The sequence below is a fragment of the Carassius gibelio genome, chromosome A1 (genome assembly GCF_023724105.1).
Source record: "Carassius gibelio isolate Cgi1373 ecotype wild population from Czech Republic chromosome A1, carGib1.2-hapl.c, whole genome shotgun sequence".
Lineage (NCBI taxonomy): Eukaryota > Metazoa > Chordata > Actinopteri > Cypriniformes > Cyprinidae > Carassius > Carassius gibelio.
Genome location: NC_068371.1, coordinates 30,169,028 through 30,188,097, shown reverse-complemented (window position 1 = coordinate 30,188,097; position 19,070 = coordinate 30,169,028). Strand labels below are relative to the sequence as shown.

General features: G+C 35.6%; 2 protein-coding genes across 4 annotated transcripts in view; one reads left to right on the top strand and one right to left on the bottom strand.

Moving 5' to 3' along the window:
• LOC128018075 (tubulin beta-4B chain-like) overlaps positions 1-19,070 on the top strand; it is a 238,394-nt gene that overhangs the window by 55,320 nt on the left and 164,004 nt on the right. The gene's annotated exons all lie outside the window — the stretch shown is intronic.
• Positions 1-19,070, bottom strand: part of LOC128017931 (complement C3) — a 181,462-nt gene that overhangs the window by 48,655 nt on the left and 113,737 nt on the right. For all 3 annotated transcript variants that reach the window (XM_052603409.1, XM_052603410.1, XM_052603411.1), the window contains exons 24-26: positions 6,173-6,376; positions 5,928-6,003; positions 5,648-5,807 (exon numbers count right to left, since the gene is read on the bottom strand). In XM_052603409.1, the coding sequence (XP_052459369.1) occupies positions 5,648-5,807; positions 5,928-6,003; positions 6,173-6,376 (440 nt within the window). The remainder of the gene's footprint in view (positions 1-5,647; positions 5,808-5,927; positions 6,004-6,172; positions 6,377-19,070) is intronic.

Genomic DNA, 19,070 nt, shown 5'->3' with positions numbered 1-19,070 from the left:
AGCCGCGAGAGGGCGCTCTATGTGTTCAGTGTAGACTACAGGAGCACCGAGCAGCATAGAGCGCCCTCTCTTGGCTGTAGACAGTAATGTTTTCTCTTGGTTCATTTCTCTCGGTTCATGTCAAAATTAATTTTGATAAATAAGTCACACCTGACTATAAGTCGCAGGACCAGCCAAACTATGAAAAAAAGTGTGACTTCTAGTCCGTGAAATACAGTAATTATCCGTCATGCAGTTTATAAATGACACTGCAATAGTCTAATGTGTCTGCCAATTCAATTTTTATGAAACTTTGAATTTTCTTTACTACATTGTAAAACATAGACCTTTTCTATCCTTTATTTCAGGAAAATATTATTATATTTCTTCACTTTCTAATAGCTCCTCGTTATTAGAAAGTGAAGAAATCGATAAACTTTTATTTCTATCGGCCAGTGATGATTCTGAAAGGACAAACCTGTAAACCGTTGCTATAGTAACGAACACAATTTCATGATAATTGTGCTCTTATTTTAGTGCATTCTCACAGCCACTGTCAAATATTGAGATAAACTTTAGAAAGTATCATCTATTTATATTAAATTGGTATCTTCTCCGATATCCATTTTGTGACCATTGAGCCGATTCTTTTCAATCAGCTGGAATGATTCGGGACATTCTACGTTTAATGTGGCTTAATGCATTAAAACAGTGTTTTTAAAAGACCAAACTCAGTAAACAAATGAATAATAAAGCATTATATTCACTGACAGACAGAGATGAGTCCAGAATAAGAATGCAATGTGTTTAATTACGTGTTAAGCGTTTTCCTCCCATAGAAAACCATTAGACTAAAAGGAAAACGTGTAACGTGGCGTAATGCATTAAAACGTGTTTTAAAAAGACCCAACTCAGTAAACATTTTTAATAACACATTTTATTTACATACAAGCAGGTTATGGGTGGAAATTAAACACTTTGCGTTCGTATTCTGTGCTCATCTCTGCTTGTCTGTGAATAGAATGCATTATTAATAATTTTTTTACTTAGTTTGGTCTTTTTAAAACACTGTTTTAATGCATAAAGCCACGTACTTTCACATTAAGCATATCCCAATTATTCATTTGTGAATTAATCTGGTCAAGAAGAGTAAACTTGCAGCAGCTAACATCTCTTGATTCAATAAATAAGACATAGTGAGTCAAGTTAACAATAAAAAACTGCATCATAGTAAAGGCTTTGTAAAACTGTACAGCGTTTTAGCTTTTTAAACAGCATTCTCCATCCTACACCACCTACGCACACATTTCCTATCATGTAAGTCTATGAAAGACGATTGAACCAATTAGAGTAGGTATGGGGCGGGGCTGCACGTGAAACCCCACCCCAGGTGCAGCCCCGCCCCAATCTGCAGGCTGCAGCCGGGTGTACTTGGACAGAGTAGGGGTGGGTGGATCGATCTAAATATTGATGGTATCAATGCCAACACTGGTATTGGTATCGGATCGATACAATTGTAATTGGATCGATATTTTAATTTAAATATCTCTTATCTACGTTCATTATACTTTGCTTGTGTCTTCTACCTCTACAATGAGCAAATGCTACTTTCACATCCTAACCCACTTTGCTACTCCTCCCCCTCCTGCTGCTCTGCTGTGATTTGTTGTTGTGTCGTCACGTGACTCACTGACACAACGCGCCGAGGAGCAGCGAACAGAGTGAGCGAAGCTGATAGCACATTGAAGTCCAGAAGCAGAGGCGGACATTCCAGGAGCCAGAAAATAAAAGTCCTGCCATATGTTTATTCCACCCATGAACTCAGCAGCTGATTTCACCAGAGGAGGAACCAAGTCATTCCTTTCAAGTCACCAACAATTCTCAAGTTAAATCCAAAGTCCTCAAAGAGTTAACGTTAATGAGATAATTAAGTGACTAATTAAATAAAGATTGTGTATTAGTGAAGAAAAGATAAACACAAGAGCTATAACTGATTTTAAGCACAGCCTTGGATGAAATCAGTTGTAAGGAAAATAAAAAAATAACGTTGTCACCATACTTGTGGTCAGTATTTGCTTCATTTGGTCTCTAGAGCCTTTTAACAGTTTTGGTAAGTTTGCTTCTAACAATGCATTACTGTTTCACGACAAACATGTATGCAATGTAAAAACAAACTAGGAGATAACTTATGCTTTTGAAGCCTGTTTAAAAAAACTGTGATATTTTATTATACATTTCCACCATAATACTTCTATATTAAGAGGAAAAGAAAACCGTTTAGGATTACGCATTTAACCATGATCATTTATCATATGATCCTCAACAGTGGTGACAAATAATTATACATACTGCAGTGCATTATGGGAGTTTTCATGTATTACAACATGAAGCATTTTGTTGATTGTCACCATTGCAGAGATTCATATGATGGTTCTTGATATCTGTGTGCGTCTAAAAAAAGCACTGGAGTTAAGATTTTTGTATGTGTTACACAGATTTAAAATCTATTCTCTGTAAACGTTGAAGTACTTTTTTTTGTGTGCTGCAGTTTCACTGGGACAATTATTTGAACTCTAAACTTCTTGAAAAAAACACACATTATTCTCAATATAATCACCAGCTCATTGTGCCTATATGTTTATTGTACACCACTGATCTCTCGTCTCTACAACACCACACATAGGGCTACAGAGAGAGAGACCTAACACAACAAGTCAAGGGTCAAGAGCACAACTAATCCAAACACTGATCTCCATGATGGTGGCATCATTTTAACCAATAAAACATCAACACCTGATCCTCTGTAATTCTCAATAATAGCAGGTGTAAATCATTAATGCACAATTATCATTTAATTAGTCACTTAATTATCTCATTGACTTTAACTATTTGAGGACTTGGGATTTGACTCTAGACTTGTTGGTGACTTGAAAGGAATGACTTGATTCCTCCTCTGGTGAAATCATCTGCTGAGTTCATGGGTGGAGCAAAAGTATGGCAGGACTTTTACTTTCTGACTCCTGGAGTGTCCACCTCTGTCCAGAAGGGGGGCTCAGGGAATGTAATTGCACAGGTATATTTGTTCTTTGTTTGTTCTTCAGTAATAATTGTGTGCACTTTATTTCATTTGCTTTTAAAACCAGAAAAAATTGAGAGATTTCAAAAATGGAGAGATTTCATTCACCTCAGAAATATTGACATAGACCTATGTACTGCTCTCCCCTACACAAATGTTTTTTAAAAGTATCGTATTGGTATCGGTATCTGCAATACTGACCCTATATTTATTTGGTATATGATCGGTACCAAATTTTGCAGTATCATCCACCACTAGGACTGAGGTGTAAAGTCCAGGGGTCAGAAAGTAAAATTCCTGCCATATTTTTGTTCCACCCATGAACTCAGCAGCTGATTTCACCAGAGGAGGAAACAAGTCATTCCTTTCAAGTCACAAACTAGTCTCAGGTCAAATCTCAGGTCCTAAAAGAGTTAAAGTTAGGGAGATAATTAAGTGACTAATTAAATGATGATTGTGCAGTAGTGATAAACACCTGCTGTTATTGAGAATTACAGAGGATCTGATGATTTATTGTTTAAAATGATGCCACCACCATGGAGATCAGTGTTTGCTTTAGTTGGGCTCTTGACCCTTTTAATAATTCAAAATAACTTGCTTTTAAACACTTGCGGTTGTGTTACATAGTACATTAACATTAACAGATTGCTGAATTAAAAGCTTGAAATAGCAAATTAAATTGCCCTTTTTATCTTCTAAAGCATTGAAACAAACATCATGAAGGTGTCTCTCTTCGGTTTGTCAAACGATGTTCAGCTATTACTGAACTACAAAAAAAAAAGTCCTATTAAACAAATATTATTGTATTGCTTAAGTATTGGGGGAAAAATTTGTACTGGCTCAGGATTTTAGACATGAGCACTTATCATATGATCCTCAAGAGTGGTGACAATAATTATTCATGCTACAGTGCATGATGGGTCTTTTTATTATGGTGTTACCCAGCATGCACTTCAGCTTGAAGCATGTTGTTGATTGTCACCATTGTTTAGATTCATATGCCAGGTCATGATGTCTTTGCGTCTTAGTAGGACAAGGTTTGAATGTATATTCATTGCATACATTAGATTTCAAATTAATTTGTTATAACTATTAAACAGTGGTTCATTTACATGTGGCAGTTCCACAAGGTAGGTAATTTAAAAACTGAACATATGTTAAATTAAGTAATATTGTTTGGAAATAAACCGGATGATGCCTAATAATTACTTCATGTAAAACCAGCTAGTAACAGTTTTCTGCATTGATCTCACTGCTTTATAACAGCACATGTACTTTTACAGAGACATATCTACCACGGAGAAGCCAAAGGTCAAGAGCCCAACTGAAGCAAACACTGATCTCCATGATGGTGGCATCATTTTAAACAATAAAACATCAGCATCTGATCCTCTGTAATGCACAATAATGCCAGGTGTTCATCACTAATGCACAATCATCATTTAATTAGTATTTTAATTAGTCTCATTGACTTTAACTCTTTTAGGACTTGGGATTTGACTTGAGACTAGTTTGTGTCTTGAAAGGAATGACTTGGTTCCTCCTCTGGTGAAATCAGCTGCTGGGTTCATAGGTGGAACAAAAATATGGCAGGACTTTTACTTTCTGACCCCTGGACTTTACACCTTTGTGTGTAATATATCTGCTTGTTTTACACTCGTTGGCCACCAGGTGGTATTGTGAGCAAATAAGGTTTCAATAAATTAACCCTTTTGTGAACCACTTGGCTGAAAATCTTAAAGATTCATGAGGTTTCATTTCGCAATCACTAGTCCGAGGCCAATGGGCGAATTTAGCCAGGATGCCGAGGTCATACCTCTACTCTTTTCGAAAGACATCCTGGGATTTTTAATGACCACAACAGAGTCAGGACCTAGGTGTAACATCTCACCCGAAGTACGTTGTATGATAAATGTGACTTAATACAACAGTGAGACTACAGTAAAAAAAAAGCTTTTACAATTCTAAAAACACAGATTTGTTGCCATTATTGGAACTGAGAAGGTTCGTCTAACCCGAAACATACGTGATCATAGTCATGTGGTAATTCTAGCCAATCGTGAGGCATCAGTGTCGTCATCAGTGCTCTTGCAGCCGGTGTAGAGAAACTTCAGTGTCTGAATCAGCAGGCTGCTCTCGAAACACTCTCGTGATACTTTGATGCAATACGTGACGGTCATGTGGCGTCTCAAGTCGGACAAAATTCCTAACCGCCATGCACTGCTTCAAGTCAGACTGCGATCAGTTTGCGCAATGCTGCGTGAATTAGAACGAAACCTACTCCTGCGGTACTATGATGCCACATGTGATAGTCAGGTGGCGTCAGCGCCATCTCAAATCGAACAAAATTCCTAACCGCCATGCACTGCTTCAAGTCAGATTGCGATCGGTTTGCGCAGTGCTGCGTGAATTCGAACGAAACCTACTCCTGCGGTACTATGATGCCACATGTGATAGTCATGTGGCGTCAGCGCCGTCTCAAATCGGACAAAATTCCAAACCGGCATGCACTGCTTCAAGTCAGATTGCGATCAGTTTGCACAGTGCTGCGTGAAGTCGAACGCTCCTACAGTCTTTCATAGTGACATTTACCACCATCTCTCCATGAAATACAGCTGAATCCTCTTTGAAGGAGCCAAATTGTGTTTGTTTGTGCAGAACCAGCCATTTGAGAGCACCGCAGAGCACATCTTCGTTTATAGGAACAAGGTCATTGGCCATGGCGAAGACTTTAGCCACATATGCTGTCAGCCTTTCACAGTCAGAAACAAATGAAAATTAGTTACAAGTAATAACTTGCTACCAATAATCTTCAAAAATATTAATGATAATAAATTATTACAGAAAAAAAAAAAAACTAAAACTAAAATACCATGTGCTGCTCGGCCTGTGTGTCCATGCAGCATAGGATCCATCTGTTTTACGGTAACCCAGCTGCCGCTGATAACCTTAATACAAAAAGCATGAGGAAAGAATATTAATTTGTTTATTATATATTATATTAAATGGTTTATTATTGAATTTGTTTATTATATATACATTTGCATCTTTGAGAGTACTTTATGATATTATTCCAAATCATAGTCATATTCTTTATATCTGTTGTGTCCTGCTGACCTATGTTGATATGGTTGATGGCTTCATTTCGGCGCTCCATGCCAACAGTCTCCCACTGATGGGTGCTGTCCAGATAATGAGTGGCAATGACAGGTAGAGTCATACCGATCATTATCTGCTCTCCACATCCACTGGGCTGGATAATAAGGCGACCCATGAAGTCTCCACTGATGGCCTGCTCGACTGTCTGTGTGATCTTCTCTCCTGGAGAGGTAAAAGAGATTATTTACTACATTTCTTATGAGCTGTTGTTTATGCAACATGTGGTCAGAACAAAGACACATACCAAAAAGCTTTGGTCGGACTTATGCTCATGCAGGTTGAGAGACATAAACGTGTTATGACACAGTGACATAAACATGATGGTGCATCTGACCTTCATCAGAATCCTTTAAAGTCAAGTCATTTCACTCAAAAGCTATCTTTGAAAGCTTCTCATGCAGCTATTTCATTCATGCAAGTACAGCTCCTATCTCTTTGAATGGGGAAACATCAAATTCTCCCAAGCTGTTTGCTAGTGTATGATTACATTTCATATTTGAATCAACAATGAAATCTGACAAGTTTCTCATAAATATTTTTTATGCTTAACTCTTTCCCCGCCATTGACGAGTTATCTCATCAATTAGAAGAGAACACTTCTCCGCCGTTAAAGAGTTTTTATGGCTGTTTGTGTTTTTACTGTTATGCCCTCGGTTGAGGTCTACAAACCCATCATGTCCTGACATGCTGAGTCCATTTGGGCCTGGCTTGGGCCTTTTTTCAGAATGGAATTGGCTTGGGCTTATTTAGTTTCTCTCATTTATTGTGCCCACATTGGCTACTGTATAAAATACTGTTACAATGTTTCAATTATAAATATTATACATTGCAATGTATATATGCATGCATTGGCATACAGGTGGCAGTTGATCATGCAGAGCATCAGAGAGAAGTTGGAGCTTAGAGAGTTACTAAAAGTTCCAAATATTTTGGGAAAAGCTGCATTTTGAAGAAAGCACTTTGTTTCCTTTATTTATTGTCTTAAAGCACAACGTTTTGTTGATATTGTGAGTGAACAAAAATAAAAGTAGACCCTTTACAGTTATGAATGATGATTTACTCTTAACTTATGAGTAAAAATTATGGTGTATCCACGGAAAACATGCAAGTGATCGTACTTGTGCCTCCATGTCCTGCAAAGCGCACTTTAGCTTCCATTATTGGATATAGCGCACATTTATCTAGGTTTAACGTTTAAACATTGTTATATGCTTGAATTGTTTTATTATATCCATAGATTTTATTTTAGGCAAGTTGTGATGATTTGAGAAGGCTAAATTGATCAAACATATATGATCAGCTCACTCCGCTGTCGCCTCTGGCTTGCTTAGTTGGGGACACTTCATTTACAGCGATATCATTGACTTGATTGCACAGATACTATCTAAAATGAACTGAGATGATGACATCACTGAATTCAGTGATGAAATGCCTTTACCTGTCACTTTGCATTATTGACACACTGTTTTCCTAATTTATGTTGTTCAGTTGCTTTGACACAATCTTTTTTTGTTAAGTGCTATATGAATAAAGGTGACTTGACGACTCTGCAGTGGTGTTACTCAAGTAAAGCACCCATTTGGTAAATGAGCCAGTGAGAAATAATAACTTTTAAGTAGGGTCCAGTGCCTTTTCGATACTTTTAAAACGGTACCTGAACCGATACTTAAAAAAAAAAAAGAACCACAAAAAAACTATGGATAATATTAAAGAACATTACAAATATTTAAAATAAATCCATAGCTTTCACCTTGGATGCTCTCATTTCCCAAGTTGTGCTTCCCTTAATCTAAGGCTAATAAATGTATTTCACAATTTGGTTATTATTTAATACAAAACCACACATGTTACTACAGTATCTCTGTCACTCACTCTGATATTAAATTAAGATGAGTGCTGTCTTTAATCAGTTCTGTGAATTACTGTATGCTCATTCTTTATAAAGTAGCAACAATGTCATTTTTAAAATACAGTACTGTTCAAAAGTCTTAGGCACATTAGTATTTTCACCCCCAAAAAAGGGTTTTAAGCCAGTTATTTATATATTTTGCTGTAGTGTGCCAGTAGGAATTAGTTTGCCATAAATTTTAATTTTAATAATCTAGTGTGATTTTGAATGCACAAGCAGTCTGACAACGGCAAAATGAATGTTTGGAAATGTAAACTGATATTTTATACTGACACACTACAGCAAAATATATAAATAACCAGAGGTGGATACTCCAGGGGTCAGAAAGTAAAAGTCCTGCCACATTTTTAATCCACCCATGAACTCAGCAGCTGATTTCACCAGAGGAGGAAACAAGTCATTCCTTCCGAGTCACAAACTAGTCTCAACTCAAATCCCAAGTCCTCAAAGAGTTAAAGTCAATGAGATAATTAAGAGACTAATTAAATGATGATTGTGCATTGGTGATGAACACCTGCTGTTATTGTGCGTTACAGGGGATCAGATGCTAATGTTTTATTGGTTATTATGCCACCATCATGGAGATCAGTGTTTGCTTCAGTTGGGCTCTTGACCTTTGGTTTCTTATGTTAGATATTTCTCTGTAAAAGTACATGTGCTGTTATAAAACAGTGCGATCAGTGCTGTGCAGAAAACCGTTACTAGCTGGTTTTACATGATGAAGTAATTATTAGGCATCAGCCTGTTTATTTCCAAAACAATTTTATGTATTTATTATTAACAAGTGTTCAGTTTTTAAATAACCTACCTTGTGGAACCGTTGGTTTAATCACTATAATGAATACATTTTCTAATGTATGTAATAAATATACATTTTTGAAATCTTTTCCTAATAAGACGCACAGACATCATGACCCAGCATATGAATCTCAACAATGGTGACAATCAACAAAACGCTTCAAGCTGAAGTGCATGCTGAAGTGTAATGTGTTAATGTTTACTACGTAACACAACCACAAGTGTTTAAAAGCAAATTACTTTGAATTATTAAAAGGGTCAAGAGCCCAACTAAAGCAAACACTGATCTCCATGATGGTGGACTCACCACAATTATGGTGACAAAGTTTTTTTTTTTTCTTCCAGTTGATTTCATCCAAGGCTGTGCTTAAAGTCAGTTGTAGTCACAGGTGGACATTCCAGGAGCCAGAAAGTAAAAGTCCTGCCATATTTTTATTCCACCAATGAACTCAGCAGCTGATTTCACCAGAGGAGGAACCAAGTCAATCCTTTTAAGTCACAAACTAGTCTCAAGTCAAATCCCAAGTCCTCAAAGAGTTAAAGTTAATGAGATAATTAAGTAACTAATTAAATGTTGATTGTGCATTAATGATTAACACCTGCTATTATTGAGAATTACAGAGGATCAGATGTTGATGTTTTATTGGTTAAAATGATGCCACCATCATGGAGATCAGTGTTTGGATTAGTTGTGCTCTTGACCCTTGATTGATTGTGCTAAGTCTCTCTCTGTAGCCCTATATGTGGTCTTGTAGAGACGAGAGATCAGTGGTATACAATAAACATATAGGCACAATGAGCTGGTGATTATATTAAGAATAATATGTTTTTTTCAGAAGTTTAGAGTTTGAATAATTGTCCCAGTGAAACTGTAGCACACAAAAAGGTACTTCAACATTTACAGAAAATAGATTTTAAATCTGTGTAACTGTGCTTTTTAGACACACACAGATATCAAGAACCAGCATATGAATCTCTGCAATGGTGACAATCAACAAAATGCTTCATGGTGCAGTACATGAAAAACTCCCATAATGCACTGCAGTATGTCTAATTATTTGTCACCACTGTTGAGGATCATATGACACGATCATGACTAAATGCATAACCCTAAACAGTTTTATTTTCCTCTTAATATTGAAGCATTATGGTGTAAATGTATAATATCCCTATTTTTTTTAAAGAATAATGCATTTGAATCAAGATCAAACAGGCATTAAAAGCATAAGTTGCTTCCTCATTTATTTCTGCATTGCACAAATTTTTGCTGCAAAACAGTAATGCATTCGTTTAGAAGCAGACTTAAAAAAAAAAAAAAACATTAAGAGGCTCAAGAGCCTTAATGAAGCAAATACTGACCACAATTATGGTGACGAAGTTATTTTTTATTTTCCTTCCAACTGATTTCATCCAAGGCTGTGCTTAAAAGTCATTTGTAGCTCTTGTGTTTCTCTTTTCTTCAGTGATGTTGATTGTTAACAGCAGCTGCTCATCACCAATGCACAATCATAATTGAATTAGTCACTTAATTATCTCATTAACATTAACTCTTTGAGGACTTGGGATTTAACTTGAGACTTGTTGGTGACTTGGAAGGAGTGATTTGATTCCTCCTCTGATGAAATCAGCTGCTGAGTTCATGGGTGGAATAAACATATGGCAGGACTTTTACTTTCTGGCTCCTGGAATGTCCACCTCTGGTTGTAGTTCTTGTGTTTCTCTTTTCTTCAGTGATGTTGATTGTTAACAGCAGGTGTTCATCACTAATGCAGAATTATCATTTAATTAGTCACTTAATTATCTCATTGACTTTAACTCTTAGAGGACTTGGGATTTAACTTGAGACTTGTTTGTGACTTGAAAGGAATGACTGGATTCCTCCTCTGGTGAAATCAGCTGCTGGGTTCATGGGTGGAATAAACATATGGCAGGACTTTTACTTTCTGACCCCTGGACTCTCCACCTCTGTAAATAACTGGCCGAACACCATATATAAATAACTGGCCGAACACCATTCTTTTAAGTGAAAATACTAACGTGCCTAAGACTTTTGCACAGTAGTGTATGTATAAAGTATGTATGATTAAATTAAGTATATTTAAATAAGTGTAATTAAAGTGTGTGTTCGTTCATATGTGTTAAGGGCTAGATTTTTGCTGGAGGCAACAGCTGTGGTGTGATGAGCGAAAACTTTAAAGAAGTTGAGAAACCGACTGCTCCCTCGTGACCTTTTGTAAACTGTATTTATGACAAAGAATACGCTGAACCCCCAACTGCTCCCCAGGTGCAACAGCATAAATGGCTGCCCACTGCTCCGGGTGTGTGTTTACAGTGTGTGTGGGTGTTCACTGCTCTGTGTGTGTGCACTTTGGATGGGTTAAAAGCAGAGCATGAATTCCGAGTATGGGCCACCATACTTGGCTGTATGTCACTTTCACTTTCACTTTTCACATAAACACATACCCTGTGTCCTCTGTTTGTGTTTAACCCCTTTACTTGTAAACATCGCCGACGGCCCCAGTTTATTATTGTTTCACTTTCGCAGCCCCTTAAACATCACTCTCTTATTTGATCTGGACAAACTGTGCATCAATTGAAAGTTTAAAGACTCTAGCTTCGATATTTGACCAACATTTTGATAAAACATTTTTGCAGTGACAGTTATTTAGTAATTAATGTCAGGAGTGCAAAATAATAAATCCGTATTGTGCCACATTTCGAATAGAAATTCACCACTCATTCATATTCAGTGACGTCTGCAGCGGTTTATTTGTGTTCACATAGACTCACTGAACAGCGTCAATAAGGATATATAGACCAAAGACGCATATCTGCGGAGATATATGGATATATCTACTGATGTTTACTCCATATTTCTTCAGACAGAATCATCATTTCTATTCATGTTCCACTGATTTACGCGATCAGATGATAAATAGCCTCTCCCAGTGCCGTCTCTGTGTGTTTGCTTCCGTGTACTCGAGCTGTGACCCAGTCAGACTCTGATTGGACGTTCTGACAGCGTCAGATCGTGTCACATGGTTCGTGAACAGTTCCTGGTTCATCATATCTGCTCACAACAAAACTGAAACACCTCTCTACACACGAAATATCCGAATAATAAACCTGCGATTACATTATTAGCATATTTTTACAATAGTAAACAACCAAATTCCACCCGTGATCGCAAAAGGATGTTATTACAAACACTCGATTGGGGTTCAAAGAGTTTTGAGTAAAAGTGTACTAATAATTTAATAAATTGTCTGATGTAGCTTGATGCTAACGTTAGCTCTAATGCTACTAAAAGCAGGTGAATTTTTTCATAATGCATTTCTGTCACAATAATTCACGTAAGGTCGTAAGAAAATGTTTTGTTGTATTTTTATAGTAAGACTTTTGATAAATAAAGGATAAATGCATACAGAGACTGAAGTGAGATCAGTGCTTTGTTGCTTTGTAAACATTGAAATTCCACAAAAAAGGCTGATAAACTAAAGGTGGAATAAAAACAAAAGAATAATGATAAAAGAATAATGCGGATAATGTGTCATACCTGGTGGAGGTGTGAAAGACTCTTTTGGTGAGAACAATAGAACAATGAATCGGGGAGTTGTCACAGACAAAAACACAGTCAGAGCACATATGAGTGTTTACATGTGAGATCTTACAGAGATGACAAGTGCCATACAAACCAATAGGGTGTCGGAATGGTATATGTTTATACTTCTAATCCAACCACAATCAAATTCACTCCACCCGGATGGAGCAATTTATCTGGATAGTTTTTTTTTTTTTTTTAATGATGACAAATAAAAACAAGCCGAAATGAACTAGCAGAAACGAACCTATTTTTTAAATGTATGGAGTAGAAAGTACAGATACTTGTGTGAAAATGTAAGAAGTAGAAGTAAAAATTTGGCTAAAAATGTATTACTCAAGTAAAGTACCCAAAATGTATACTTAAGTAATGTAATGAAGTATTTGTACTTTGTTACTTGACACCTCTGCGACTCTGCTGCTGGCTGCTTGGTCATTACTTTAATAAACAAACTTATATTTAACAACAACAACAAAAAAATAAGAAATATAATCACGTTGCCATTACATACAAAACGTAACTATTTTTAATAGCTGAAACAGTAGTATAAGCTGTTTTGTGGGGGGGGGGGGGGTGCACAGCAAAATCACCAGTGTTAACGCTCTGAGTGTGTAAACATTTAAACACGGACTACGTTTACAAGCTGTTAAAATTCGGGTTATGGTCGGGTTAAGGTCACTATTCGGGTTTCTGAAACATTCGGGATAACCCGTTTACATGCGTGAGCACAGAGAGTTACTCCTGTATACATGGAATGTGTAATCAGTCGCCAATATCCCGATGTAAACGGCGACGCACGGTTAGCGTCTGGACGTACGGACAACAGTAAGACGCAATATGCTTCATTTTTTTATGCGCCGTCTCTGCTCAAAAGACAAAGATTCCTTACGAATAGAAAATGCGCAGAACACACATTTTTATGGGGATATGCCGAAATGTGTTTACAAGACCAAATATTTGGGTTAGAAAAGGGGTACCCCAGGTATAATATCCCGGTTTTTAAAAACCGGGATATGAGCATATCCGGGTTTTTTCCGGTGTTTACATGGCCGTGCGTGACCAGGTTATTGCTAATATTCCGGTTTTGAACGGGTTATTGGCTGCATGTAAACGTAGTCAATGAATCAGTCTTAAAAGTAACACTGAAGCAGAGTTGAAGTTAATGAGATAATTAATAAGTTAATTGAGTTATGATTGACAATTACTGAAGACACCTGATGTTAACAAGCAGAATCACCAAATGAGAAAATCACAATTTGTGTGTCAACATTATAGTGGTCAGTGTTTGCTTTAGTTGTGATCTTGGAAAATTTTCAAATTTTGTGTGTCAAGCCAAGAGTAAAAATCATTGTGTGGTGATAATTATGTTTTAATATAATCGTTGCTTGACCTTAATCACTGAACTCATTTACAGTCTCTTCTCTTTTTATAGATCATTATTGATTGTAAGGTCTTTGATTCCACAACGAAAGCACCTGCATTTTCTATACATTTTGTAGACATCTCTTGTGATTCAGATTTTTTTTTTATTAACACGTTTTAATTTTAGGCACACACAGATAACAAGAATAAGTGTATGAATCTCAACAATGGTGATAAACAGCATATTCAGATAAACAGATCTACTCTGAACATCACAAAACTAGATACTAAAAAAGCTCATAATTTATTCATGCCGCAGTGCATGATGGGAGCCATGGATGAGTTTTTATTGGCTACAATATGCTTTTTTGATGGTCACCATTTTTGTGATGCTCACGCTGATTCTTGATGTCTGTGTGTCTAAACTAACTATTTTAAAAACATGTCATATTATGCCAAAAATGTTGAGTCACTTTTTTATCCACCTAGTTTATGTACACAGTAAAGAAACCTGAACTCAGGCATTCAGGTCACTCCATGACCATTAGTCCGAACCACAATCAAAGCCATAAGATTGCCTTGGCTCTGGTCTGTCTCCGTGTTATAACTCAGTTATCACAGCCACACAAAATCTAAAGTAAATAACTGAAGTGTCAAGATCCCAACTTAAGCAAACACTGACCACTATAATGGTGACATACACATTTTTGATTTTCTCGTTTGGTGATTCTGCTTGTTAACATCAGGTGTCTTCAATAATGGTCAACCATAACTCAATTAACTTATTAATTATGTCATTTACTTCAACTCTGCTTCAGTGTTACTTTTAACACTGCTTTAGTGTTTATATGTGTCCACACTCAGTGTTAAATTAACACTGGGGATTTTGCTGTGTGGGCTCAGGGGGTAATTCTGATAAACTGTCAGATACACACACAAAACTGTTTTCATCTAAATTTAAATTTATGTAATTCAATTGCATAATGGTTTTCCATTTTGATTACATAGTTTCAAGCATAAACAAATCAATAAACTTAATGTGATTCATATGCATCAGTCATACATGAATGAAACAGGTAAATTTTATGTAATAGTTCACAGCAGAGTGCCCACACTGCTCAGTGTTCATGTGTTTCCACACTAAAGAGTGTTAAGGTAGTATTGAAGCAGTGCTGGAGTTAAGAAGGTAATTATGTGATGATTGCAGTGGTGTAAGTACTTTTTTCTGACAGACAATACAGAAGAATGGTTAAAGGGAGAGAACAAAAAAATGCAGTGGCACAGGTCAAACATGTATATTTAGTTCAACAACAACAACAATTAAAATGAAACAGAACAACAAAACAAAATAATAATAATAAAATAAAAAATAGGGAAATGAATTAAAAGGAAACTCCATCATTTCCACCCTCATACCATCCTATATGACTTTCATTTATCAGATGAACACAAACTTAGAGTTTTAGAAAAAAAAATCTCTTTACATAATGCAAGTGTATGGGACATACAAAAATGACACTTAAAAAACTATACACAAAGAGAATATGACAGTAACTCATGCAACCCCTGTTAATGATTCACTGTCTTCTTAAGTGAAACGTTAAGTAAGAAAAATACAAATACCAATATTTTAATCTTGACCGTAATGTTCACTTTGTGTGGTTTCTGAAGTTGTCCTGTCCCCTGCATTATATGGAGTAAAAATCTTTGCTTGTGTTCATGTGAAGAAAGAAAGTCATGAACATCTGGGACAAAAGAGGTTCAGTAAATGGTGAGAGAATTTTCATTTTTGGGCGACTATCTCTTTGAAGAGCAAGATGTGATGGAGAGGCTAGAACTTTATTCCAGACAGAATACAAGAATGTGTTGAACTAATGAGGAAAGTCATAGAATTAAAACATACAATTTTAATGTTTTTAAAGGCCACTTTATTTGTATTGTCTATTCAATGTTACTGTCTAAAAGGACAATTCATCGTTTAAATGTTTATTTGGGGCATTTAGAGTTTTTTTCTCAAATATTGATAAATAATTATTTGTGACTAATTAGATTAATTAATGATAATTTAATATGAATTAATTAAAGCTTTCTTCCCCTATCTGTGTGTCCTGGAGCACGTGATCAGCACAGCTGATCTCTGAAAATGAGATAATAGGAAGAAGTAAAACAACAATAACATTATAATATAACATTGTAACATCTTTAAAAAATATTCAAACATTTACAGTTAGTTAATTTCAAAAAGTAAGATAGTCTTAGGCTACAGTCTACTCATCAAAAATGAAAAGAAGACCTTTACACAAAGGATCATATGCATTCTATTGTTTTTAGACAGTAAATAAATATAAGGCCCATTATATATATATATATATATATATATATATATATATATATATATATATATATATATATATATATATATATACAGATAAAAAGCTAAATGTTTTCATTACATTTTAATTTCGGTTCATTCTTGGTTTAAAAACAAATCTTCAGGTGCCATGTGCAGAGCGAAATGGGAACGGTCCAGCATTTAGCAATAATTATTATTAACTCAAACTACTAACACTTTGCATTTTTGAATTATGTCTTATGTGTGACCAAAAATTGAGCATTTTCTGTTTCAGCTGTTTGATCGCGCTGGTGCCTCGTGCACATATTCACTGGAAACAGCAGTCGTTCACCAGACATTCAGTGTTAGCAGCGGTCAACTTAATCCACATATTGTTATTTATTTATTTTTTTTCATTGATACTGAAACGCGCGTGAACGACAAAGCCTATTTTACCTCATGAATAATACTTAAGCTTCAAAAGGGCAACATCACGAATATGGAAACGGATTTCTCCCGAGTGAAAGAATGAGAAAGCCCAACCTTACCTTATGCTTAGCTTTAAATTATTATTATTTTTTGTTTGTTTATAGCTAAGCCTATATTATTATATACTGCAATTATATTTATCCATTATAATTCTATATTTTCAATTCTTGTTTTGTTCTGATGTATTTGTTAAATTTAAAGGATTTGTTGTCAAGTGAAGGGAACTAAACATATCCTGTTTGTACATGATAACATTATTAGGCCAGAAAAAAACATACAAACGAAAATGGGTGATTAATCCGTTAAAATGAAACCTATACACGACTCTTTGTTTTTATTTCACAAACTTTATTTTTTAGCGTGTTTAAAAAAAATAGGCTAAAGAAACCATGCAGCAAATGGAAAAAGGCGATTAATCCGTTAAAATGTGTTACTCTGGGTTAAAAGTAATTATAAGTATTATATACTTCAGAGCAGATCCTGCATGGGCCTAATCAAGGCTAAAGGCACATTCACACCAAGCACGATAACTATAAAAATAACGCTAAAGATATAGTTCTAAAAATCGTTCTCAATATTAAAGAATAGCGGAGTCCACACCACAATTATCACGATAAAGGCACAGAGAAACGATATCGTTGGAATCACTTTCAGAATGATTTTATTTTTTTCTGATGAACGATAAAAACATTGCCAACCAATCAGAATCAATCCCGCTGTAATGAGCTCGATAATTTAAAGCAGCAGACTCGCGTCCGCTACAAGGTGTTTTTTTTTTTTCATTGCATCTGAAAATGACTTCCTTCATCACATTCACTTCATGCGCTCTGGCGCAGATCCCCCTCTCGCTTTGCTCAGCTTTGGACGATTTAAAAATGTTTGATATAAAGGTCGCTGTCCCATTTTATACTGGAATTGTTCATGTAAAAAAATCTAATTATATTGTTAAACAATAATAAAATGTCATTAAGAAATACCATCGACCTGAGTAAATTTGACAATAATGGAATTGTGACTTTAAAGGTTAGTGATTTAGGAGGTGAAAATACTGTAAAATTATAAATGGCATTGGATTTTAGAGCATAACAACTGAAGGATTATGAAAAAATTCTGTTCAGCTGGAAGGGGTTGCGTTTTTTGGGGGTAGTTATGTATGTCTTGTGGGGGTCGAGATAAAGGTGTGAATCTCTTGCTCTTTCATATGGACAGTGTCTTATGAGGCTTTAAAAGTTGCTGAACTGGTTTATATAGGACTGTTGTTTTGGTTATATGGTCTCTCCCCACGTAAGATTTTTCTAGTTCTAGTTGTTCGTTTGTTATATTCAACTAATCAGAGGTTTATATTAAATTTACATAATCATATCTTAATATATTCCGCGCTCAAGCACATGCATTAAGTTTGCCACAAGTGGCTCAACCCCGCGAGTCTGACAGAGACACGCCACCGAGCAAAGGATGAGCGGAGCGGTGTGATTCTGACTGGAGCCTCCATCACGAGTACAATTCATGCCAACAGCCCGTAATATAACTGCATATTCAGCAAGAATTCATGTTAAAAATATTTAGCTATGGCTTGGTCAGGTTATAATGACTGCAATAGTCAAGTGGGATGTTACAAGCTATATGAGTTTGTCTGTTTCTTTTACTGATTATTTTCGGGTTAAAGCATGATTTAAACAGATAAAGCACATTCACACGCAATCGCTTTAGCAATAATGCATTCAAACAAATGTGATCTTACAGTGATCTTACAATCTGATTTTGAAATCTTGAAGAAATTCATCGATCTGTTTAGATAAAATAACTGACTGTACTGTTATTTTCCTCACAAACAAAATTTGCACAGCTGATGGGCTAGTATTAACAAAAAATAAATAATACAAAATTATATATAATAAAAAAAAAATTATAAAATAAAATAAAGGTCTTTCCAGCATTAAGGTAATAACATTACAGTTTTTTTTCCATCTTGTCTCAGTTATAAATTTATAACTATATTAAAACATGTTTTGAAAAATGTCTTTGTCATTTGAATATTGATTTTAAAATCGATTTAAATCATGAATCAGTTTTTTTTTTTTTTAGGCCATATGCTATCGCCCAGCACTAAAAGCAAGTAAAGGCGGCTCCCTTTAAAATCCCTTATGTTGTCAGTTAATGAAGCTCTTTTTTACATCGTGTGCATTTTGTTGTTTATAATGAGAGAACTTGAGTTTAATCAAGAGGACGGTTTATTAATCCGTCCATTCTTTAGAGTTTCAAAGATTTAGCTAAATCGTGCAGGTTTAATTTATTTGTTTCTTGTTTTAGGCTAATTAGGCATAATTAATGTGAACGAAATTATCGAGCTTTACGTTTAAACATG